The following is a 10216-nucleotide window of genomic DNA, read 5'->3' on the forward strand; positions in this document are numbered from 1 at the left end:
GCAAAAACGCGACTGAAGATAGTTCAGTCGGCTTAATGACATTTTAGCCAACCGAACAAACAAGCCAAACAGTTACAAATAAGAAACTGTGTCTAGGGTAATTATAGATATGGAACAACACTAGCAGTTGTTGTCAAAATATGCCCCTAATTTGGTTACAAAAATGTAAAGGTGTAATGTTTCATAAATAATTGCAATTTTTCATCAAATGAGGAAAAATCATTTAGTTTACCGGAGGCCTTCTTATGACATAAATAAGATGATCATTCCTATGGAAAAGACGATTATATCTATTCCCAGAGAATTTGTTCTATTTGTGATTATCTACTCTTCTTTTTCTTTATTCTTCTTATCCGACTAATTCTCGATTCCTTGGGCGTGTCCCAAATGACATTTCAAGATTCATCACTGATTCAAAATATTTTTAAAATAAATGTAAAAATTAAAAAAAAATAAAATATGAAATGTCAACAAACAAGCCCTTAATTCTTTCATATTTTTAGTCACCAGATGTTATTTGATGTTGATTTTAATCAAAGGAAGGAAGAGGTATGAAAGGGCATAGTAACCATTTGACAAATTTTTATAAGAGGCATCATATAAATTTTATTATTTTATAATTTAATTTGTAAGATATTAATCATAGAAGACAGTCATTAAAATTACGTTTTTTTTATCTATATTGTTAATCCATTCAGAATTTTAGGAGAAAAATTGACCTATTAATTCAATATAAGATTTAATTTTAAAAGAATTTATCGATAATAATTTAAATAAATTTAAAATTCTAATATTTTATATGAATTTTTTAAATTCTATGGCCATCCACTTGGCTGTCTAATAAACTTGAAAATAAAAATTTAAAAAAGAATAATTTAGAAAATACTAATTATCAGAAAAATTGTATATTCAAGTTATAAGACGACCATTACTGGACCCACCTTTAATCTTCAAATACAATTTATTGCTTTAATGAATAATGAGTATTAGGGAGGGAGGGAGTTAAAAGCTGCAAAAACTTACACCACCGCAAACACTCCTGTCGTGCTGCATAAGCTCAGCAAGAAACACATATAAGTGCAAAGGTAAGGCCGGAGCGAAAATGGAGGCTTAAGGGGAGCATTGCAAGGCTGTCCGTTTCCGTTGTAAAAGTCTTCACCCGGCAGCAGGACAAATGACTAAACCTGAAGATTTCAAACTACTCAAGATCCAGGTACCTCCAAAATCCCTCTTCTCAACCGACCCTTTAGCTTTATTTTCCTGGTCTCCCTTATGAGAATGAGATTCAAATAGTTCCTTCTTTTTTTTGTGTGTTTGTTTGGGTTGTCTCAGACCATTGTCCTTAAGGTGAACATCCATTGTGATGGCTGTAAGCACAAAGTGAGAAAACTCCTCCAGAAAATTGAAGGTAATCGATTTTTGTGTCACTTGTTCATTTTCCTCGTGTTTTTGCATATTTAGCTTGAAGCATTACTTTTTTTTTTTCAAAAAAATAAAATAAAATATTTTTTTTAAAGAGTTTGGCTCTCTTTTTAAATTCTATGCTTGAGTCTTCCAATATTCTAATTGATGTAATCTTTTTATCTGTTCTATGCTTGGTTTGATGTTTATCTTTGAAAAATAAACGATGACAACTTGCTTAGAAGATCGTTCATCTTCTTCCTTGATCGATTATGAAATCTTGTTTTAATTAATCCTGATGACAGGTAGATCTTTTAGAACAACAAAAATACTCCATTTTCCTATATTAGTTTCTGTTTCGTACTGACCTTTGCTTTATTTTTTTCCCATACGAAAGCAAGAAAAGCGACTTTTGGAAAAATTCTTCCCCAGACCATAAATATATATTCCTCAACTCTACCAAAACGCATCCTTTTCCAAGACAATATTGTAGGTTTCTAAATTTTCTTCATTTGATATTTCATTGTAGTGATGTGAGTGCGAGAGCACTAGCTCTTTTTTTCCTTCTTCTCAACTGAAAATTATTTATTTACCCATCTATTTCCAATGAAAGCAGGGGTCTACACAGTAAACATAAATGTAGAAAGCCAGAAGGTCACTGTCTCAGGAAATGTAGACTCTGCTGCCTTGATCAGGAAGCTAGCTAGATCAGGGAAGCATGCAGAGCTTTGTTCTCAGAAGCAGAATGTCCAAAACCAAAAGCACAAACAAAACTGGCAACCAAAAGCTTCTCCGTCCAACAAAGAAGGCAACAAGAGCAACAAGGAACATGGAAAACCAGGACTCATGCATGGCCTCAAAGATTTAAAAAACCATCACAGCCTACCTGCAGTTTTCAGCTCTGATGATGATGATGATGATTTTGATTACGAAGATGATTTTTTTGATGATGAAGAGGAGCAGGGAGACCTTTCTATTATGGAAAAGATTAATCAGCTTAATCTAACTAAGCAAGCAAACAATTCAGCAACAGCAGCAGCTACCGGGAAGAAGAATGGAAATGGAGGTGGGAATGTGAATGGAAGCAATGGAGGTGGAAAGAAGAACGGTGGAATGAATCCCAACCTCAAAATCCCAAATGATTCACAACCCGAAGGCTTTAATACCCAGGCTAACATTAATTCCAAGATGGGAATTCCTGCTGCCAACGTCTTTAGTGGGAAGGATCAGAAAAGGATGGCCATGATCAACAACAACAATGGCATGATGGGCATGGGGTTTCAAGGCTTAGGCAACAACATGCAAGTCAGAAGCAGCAACATCAGTGGATTTGGCTTCAGTCAGCATCAGCAGGCTCCCATGACGGGAGGAATGCATGGCCATCAAACTTCACAGCCCCCCATGATGATGAATATGAGAGGACCCTGCAACAACAATGGCATGATGATGATGGGCCATGACAATCGATATAAGCAGCATCAGCAGCCTCAAATGATGTACAACAAGTCTCCACAGATCACTCCTTATACTGAATACTACTACCAGCGCTACCCGAGCCCATACTATCTCCAAAACCAGAAAGAGACGAGTGATTTCGGTGTTCATCTCTTCAATGATGAGAACACCAGCAGTTGTGCCATCATGTAATTAAGGATTTTAGTCCTTTCTTATGCTTTCTATTTTAGGGTTTCTGGGGTTGGGGCGCTTGCTGATATCCTTATGTATTCAACTTTTTTATGTTTTTTAGTTTTGTTTGCTGTTGAGTGTGGTGATGCCTGTTATGTGAAGCAGTGATTAATCTCAAAATATTCATTGACTTCAACCTGTTATTTTTATGATTTAGGTGAGAAGGACTAAAATTATGAGCGCCCATGTGCTTCCAGTGGTTGGATAACTAAACTAATCTCTTAAAGGAGTTCTCTGTAATACAGAACTTCAACCTCGTTGGCAGATTTTGTCCCATACTTTCAGTACATTAATTATTAGGGATGGCTGGTGAATAGCTACAAGTTTGCTGGGCAGACTAGTATCCTAAGCAAGTTATTATATTCTTGTTCGCTTATGGCTGATTTTAAAATTAAAAGCAAATAAGAAGAGACTTGCCAAATTGCTATTATTTTATTTATTAATATTTTAAAATTAATAATGAAATATTTTAAACTAAGTTATCATCGTATGTTTGAAAATATTTTTAGCCTAAAATGAATGTCAAGGAGGCAATTGTGGGGTCTTTTTTCCCCTCACTTTATTGTTTTTTAACAGTCTATCACATAGAGCAGACAGTTCAGCAACCGACATCTTTAAATTAATTAACGTGGATGGCCACTGGGAAGGTCCATAGGAAAAACTCTTGGAAGAAGCTTTATCCCCTAGCTCATGTGACAGAATCATATAATAAAATAACAGCGAAAGCTTATAAAATTTATATAAATGGGTCACGTATATCATGGTTCAGATCCAAGCTTCACGTGCCTAGGCTCCCTTGGAATCAAGCATATATCTAATCAATATGTATAGTTTATCGACTTATTGCTGGTTTTATAATTTAAATGCATCAACCCCCATCTCTTTTTATGGTCAGCTTAGCTCCAAAGGCCGAAAGGACGTGTGACCTGAGGCGTGATGTAATTACCAAAAAATTTGACCAAGATTAAAAGACATTTATTATTCTACAGAGTAGACCGTATCTGTTTGTCAGTCGCTATATCCTTTTTAATTATCATCTAGTAAATATTAAAATAAGTACAATTGGAAATTTTAGTTAAGTAAATTATAGTAGAAATGATATTAACTAATTAGTTATTTTTAAACAAATAATTTGTATTAAATTATACTTTCCCTGCTCTGCTGTTATGAACCTAGAATTTGACAGCAACATTCTCTTTCATTTTTGTCAAATTGTATATTGTCCTCATTAATGCTAACCCAATTATTTGAAGTTAATATCATGAATTCTCTTTTTTTGTATGTTCTGGTTGCATGTTATCTCAGTTATTCTTTCCTAATCAATTTGTATACTCCTGCACATATGAAACATTCAGTTGGTCATTTTCCTCTCATAATCTTTTGACACTAGTTCCATGATTTTGTCTAAGGCTTTATTTTAGTTGTCTGAAATATCTAGGTTTCTATTTAATGATCTTATCTTTAATGAATGTGGTTCTAGTACTTCTTCTAATAAAATTTTCGTTAATTTATATTTTTTCTTTTTGCCAGACATTCATCTTATCTGTACATCAAAAATATTGCCGCACGAATTTTGAAGAAATCCAACGAAACTCATTAAATAGACACCAAATGATTGCATTGGGATAGTCAATTGACGGAGACACCACTTGTTGTTTCCTTCGGTGGAATACACGAGCTGACCAAACGAAAGCTCAACCGAATGAAAAAACTGTAGGCACCTAATCGATGAACAACCAACTACAACTAGTTCCCTCGAATGATACTGGGATCTTCATAGAGATGGCCAAGGGCAACCTAATATCTTTCCAAACCTCTAAGAAGGCCCCCTATCTAACGAGAGCTACTTGCTAGAGTACGACGATACACCCTCTACCCAATGATCCATGTTCACACGGATGACAAGAGAGCCTCTACGGAGGATTCTCTCAAGGAGGTCGACCGAAGACCCTCTAGCCAACTGAAGGCCTTATAGGTGATCGAACGATTATTATGCGACCGAATGACTACCAGCATGTCATTAAACGTTTCCCCCCCTTTTAACAATTAGCAATATGAAATGGTGCCATTGTCAGCTATGGAACTTAAAGGGTACCAGAGTCAGTTACAAATATGAAAATGTGCAATAATTATTTGGAAGATACCCTATGATCTATAAATAATGGGTCATTTCTCCAAGAACTTATGTTTTTGTGCGTCATGCCTCCCTCTCTCCCTCTCTCTCTCTCTCTCTCTCTCTCTCTCTCGCTCTCTTAATTCCTATCGTCCGTTCAACCCTTTATTCTTAAAGTGTGATACATTAGATATTTTTGAATTCAACATCCTAAATTACGTTGAGCGTGGAATCATGCATCAATAAGGAGGAGCATGCAATAGAGAAGCGACAAACATGGGAGCAACTTCAAACATGGAGTTCATAAGAGAATTTATGCAATAAGAAAATCCAGAAACTTAGAGACTAAATAATAGGTCAAATGGCATAACTGTCCCTCACTGTACTTGAGGGGAGAGCACAAGCTTCTTAAGCACTAAATCCTCAATGAGAACCCAAACCCTAAGGCCATTGGATGGCTCATGGGGCCAAAAAAATTGAGTAATCGTAATATCCATACATTGGTGGATCTATACTAAGGTTCAAATTCTGAGGGGGTGAATGGATGTCTAGTGTCAGCCAGAGAATGTGTTCTCTTGAGAAATCATCGATGTTGAGCCCCTCAAAAAGCTTAAAATTCCATCATTAGAATCCTATAAGGGTCAGAGCGATCTGGCCAATCAAATACCATCCTTTAATTTATTTATTTGTCTTCTAATAATGTCCTATGCTTTGAAGTATCAACTATTCTATACAATGTTAAGTGATTTAGCCCTCAGATGTTTGCATGGCCTCCTGATATGAATTATTACCTCCTTTGGTGGTTTCAATAAGTTGTTCATGCAACAATTTGCTAGTACTAAAGAGCCCCATAAGGAGTTATAGACTCTATCGTACGTCAAGCAACGGCTGAGCGAGAGCCTTCAAGCATATGTCACTTTATTCCATAAGGAGACACAAAAAGTGTGAAATCTTGATCCTGCAATAGCATAGGTCACCCGTGCACAACGGCTGAGTGCATAATGAACACTTTATAGGTTTACATCAACCTAATAGTCTTGCCTAATTCTTAGAGTTTTTCAACAATCATATTATGTTAGAGGAATATTTTCACCCACCTTACCAAAAAGTTGATAAATTTGACCACCGCTCTGAAAAAATACTCGCAAGATAATGAGTGAAGGGCGAAAAATGACCCTCTCCACAAACGTAAAAAAGGTCAGTTGTCTCGTGGTGATAGACATTTTCAATGGCAGAGTCGATCAACGAACAATTGACTAGAGACTGAGAAATTCTGAAATCCACTCAACTGAGTACTTCAAGAAGGCTCAATTAATAAAAACTGGAGTTGTCCTTTGGAACATGTATAAATTCTACAAATATCATAAAGATTATGATCATGACATGGAGAAGTATAGATACCTTCAAAGCCTAGTTGAGGAAGTGATTTGAGCCAAAAATCTCAAAGAGTTTGTGGCCATAGATGCAAACTGAAGGTAGGGGAAAGCCCCTGCAAAACATGACTTTGGTGAGCCTGTCCAAGTCATTGTTATCCACATCATTTAGATAGTGCCAGTTATATTGGGTGGACTCTGGTTGACCCAGTCAAAAGAGAAGAGCATAAGAGGCTCTGGTTGGGTGAATACTACATCGCTGCTTTCACTTCACAGCGAAAGTCCTATGTCCTGATTACCATTACTAATGTGGATTTGTCACCAAGGGAAATCGTTGCAATGATGATGTAGTAGTTACAACGATAATTAATGACAACTATATAAGTAGTCTTTTGGTTGATACTAGCATTTCGGGAATTATACTATTCAAATCTTCTTTTGAAAAAAATGCATCTCTTGTCCGATCGCTTAGTTGCACAGACCCGACCACTATACTTGTCTTTTGGTGAATGAAAGGAGGGCCTGGGGAAAATCTGGTTATCAATTTCTTGGGGAAACATGACAACCAATTCACTAACATGAAATCTTTCTTAGTGGTTGATGCACCATCATTTACAACGCATTCTTCAATCGTCCACTATTTGAAAACTTCAGAGTAGTACTGTCTAACAAACATTTGGTAGTAAAGTTTACATGTGTTTGAGGGGATAATTACCAATCAAGGTATTATGAAGCAGTCTCAGACATGCAATCTTTAAGCGATTGAAAGTGTAGATAAAGAAGGATTCTACATCCAAAACTAACGTGAAGGGGTCTCAAAATGGATGAAACAACAATTAAGTTCCACATTGTCTTAGAAGAATAAGATAAGATTTTTCCTAAAAAGTGAGAGTTTTGTTGCGGGGACAGAGACTTATTGATCCACACTCTCCATGAGCATCAAAAAATTTTTTCCCACGTAGCTTTTGAAATGCCAGTCATCCCAAAAGAAATAGCATGCCATCACCTCGGCTTCAATTCATTCACCAACGAATGATGTTGAAGATGAGAAAATCAATCATGACATTAGTTTGCTAGATTCGGGAAGAAGTGAAGAAGCTCAAAGTGGTGGACTACAACTGAGACGTGTAATAAATATCATGGCCTTCATTGTAGTGATGATGTAGAAATTGAACGACAAATGGAGGATGGGTTTAAACTTCACAAATCTAAGCTCTGCCTTCCCTAGGGATAGCTACCTCCTTCTAAGGATAAATGCGCTAATAGATTCTGCAGTCAGCTATTCAATGATGAGAATCCTCGATGCTTTCTCCTACTACCAAATCAAGATGCATTCAACCTGCACAAAGAAAACTTCCATCATCATGAGCGAAGGCCTATATTGTTATATTGTAATGCCCTTTAGGCTAAAAAATGATGAGGCTACCTACTAGCGTTTAATAAGTTTAATCTTTGCTAAATAGAAAGAAAAAATATATTTATGTCTATGTCAATGATGTATTAATAAAAAATTGGTTGGTCGAACAACATTTAAATGATCTAAAAATAACATTCCAAATGCTAAGAAAATATAACATGAATTAAATCCCTTAAAACGTACATTCAAAGAGTCGACCAAAAAATTCCTCAGATATGTCTTAATGTTCGAAGGAATAAAGGCCATCCTGGAAAATAAAAAAGTGCTCTTGAATATGCCTTCTTCTTAAAATGTTAAGGAAATGCAAAATTTGACTGGTTGGATAACAACACTCAGCCGGTTCATCTCAAAGTCACGCGATAAATGTGTAACAATCTTCAGAACACCGAGGAAACCTAAAAGTTTTGAATAGATGACCAAATATGAAGCATTCCAAAACATAAAATAATTTCGAGCATCATCACTGCATCTACAAAGCCCATAATTAAAGAAAGAACTCTCCCAAAATTTAAGAGTTCGGCCGGAAGCCATCAGTTCATTCTTAGCCCAAAAGGAGCTATGAAAATAATTCTTTATCTACGACACTAGTAGAGTCAGATTTCATATTATAGAAAAACAAACTTTCTCTCTACTTTTCTATTACTCGTAGGCTCCAGTTGTATTTCCAAATATACCGAATCAGGATCATCTCTGACCATCCACTCAATTCCATGCTCACTTAGCTAGAACATTCCAACCCACTTTTAAAGTGGGATGTGAAACTTAATGAGTATGACATCACCTGCATTCCTTGAAGAACAATTAAATCTTATGTCGTGGTAAATTTACTAGTAAACTTCTCCGAACAAGGAGAATTGAGAACAAGAGTTGATAATGGAAACTTATCCTGGACTTTACACTTTGATGAAGTCCTGAGTTTGGTGAGAGCAGGAATCAAGCTATCACTGAGTAGTCTAATCGATGAGTATCTCTGTCACTCGATCATTCAAAAGTTTGAGGTCACCAATAATCAGGTAAAGTGAGAAGCACTAATAGTCAGTCTACGCTTAACTCTTGAAATAGGTGTTTGACGTCTGCTAGTAATGTCAGATTTGTAATTGGTGATTGGTGATAAATCAAGTCAATGGAGAACTCCAAGTCAGGGACAAGATGATGATCAAATAATTGAAAAAAGGTGAAGATAATGATAGAGATGTTTGGAGACTATAGGATAGAGAGCATTAGTCAAAAAAAAGTAGCTGACCTGCTATTAAAGAACATTTGATTTAGAGAGGGGAAACCTAAAGCATAAAGAGTGTGATGGATCCCTCTATCCAATATCTAGATACTTAAAAGATCCCTAAAGAAATAATATATATAAACAAATTCAAGAATAAAGCTACAAAACATCTCATTGATACACCTAAATACTGTGTTATTTTAAGTATACATTTAATGCTTATTCTTGGTGATATTGCACTTTAAAGAAGGGTGTTTTCATGTTTTTATTGTAGGTATATCAGTTTTAGGAGTTTAGAGAAAAAGTAGCAAAAAGGATGAAATTTGGAGCCAAAACAGTGAATTTTGAGATTCTGGCGACTAAAGCGCCAGAATTGGCACCTGAAGCACCATTTTACAGAGAGATGTTGCCTAAAGTGCCCGAATTGGCATCTAAAGTGCCATTTTATAGAGAGCTGGTTCTTGAAGCTCGAGATTTTGCGACTGAAGTGCCAAAACCTAAAACCATGTGGTTTTAAGTAAGTTGACGCCTAAAATGACAAAACCAGCGCCTGAGGTGCCAAAGACAACTTTTTTCTGATTTAAGGCAGTTCAGGACAAATTTTGCATGAATTTCTAAGAGGCCACTTGTTCTAAACACCCCATGGATTGATTCAATGCATCTAAACACTTTGGAAGGTTCTTTTATGAAGGGATGTATCTTGGATCAATAGACATATCTTTTGGAATTCAAAAGGGTTGACTTTTATATAAAATTTTAGAGGGAATTCTGAATTCTTTTTGGAGGGAAGTCTAGGGCTTAAAAAGATATTTTGAAGAGAGGAATGAGAGAGAGTTCAAAGAAGGCAAGAGAGAGAGAGAGAGAGAGAGAGTCAAGAGCTTGGAGATTTTCTTCAAGGATTGTAAGAGGAGAGGGAAGGTTAGAGATTTCTTTTTCATTACACTTCTATCTAAGAGATACACTTCTAAGAGAGAATTGAGAGTGCTTGTAAAGTGGGAAAGTGCTTC

The 10216-nt window shown here is 36.0% G+C and overlaps 1 protein-coding gene across 1 annotated transcript; it reads left to right on the top strand.

Annotated features, from left to right (window-relative positions):
• Positions 1–1006: 1006 nt before the first annotated feature.
• LOC110038027 (heavy metal-associated isoprenylated plant protein 37-like) lies at positions 1007–3223 on the top strand. The gene is made up of 3 exons (XM_020742785.1): positions 1007–1213; positions 1333–1408; positions 2018–3223. Exons 1-3 carry the CDS (start codon positions 1175–1177, stop codon positions 3046–3048), a joined length of 1146 nt encoding a protein of 381 aa, XP_020598444.1. The 5' UTR covers positions 1007–1174; the 3' UTR covers positions 3049–3223.
• Positions 3224–10216: the final 6993 nt, after the last annotated feature.

Source organism: Phalaenopsis equestris, unplaced genomic scaffold (assembly GCF_001263595.1).
Source record: "Phalaenopsis equestris unplaced genomic scaffold, ASM126359v1 Scaffold229296, whole genome shotgun sequence".
In the NCBI taxonomy this organism is placed as follows: Eukaryota; Viridiplantae; Streptophyta; class Magnoliopsida; order Asparagales; family Orchidaceae; genus Phalaenopsis; species Phalaenopsis equestris.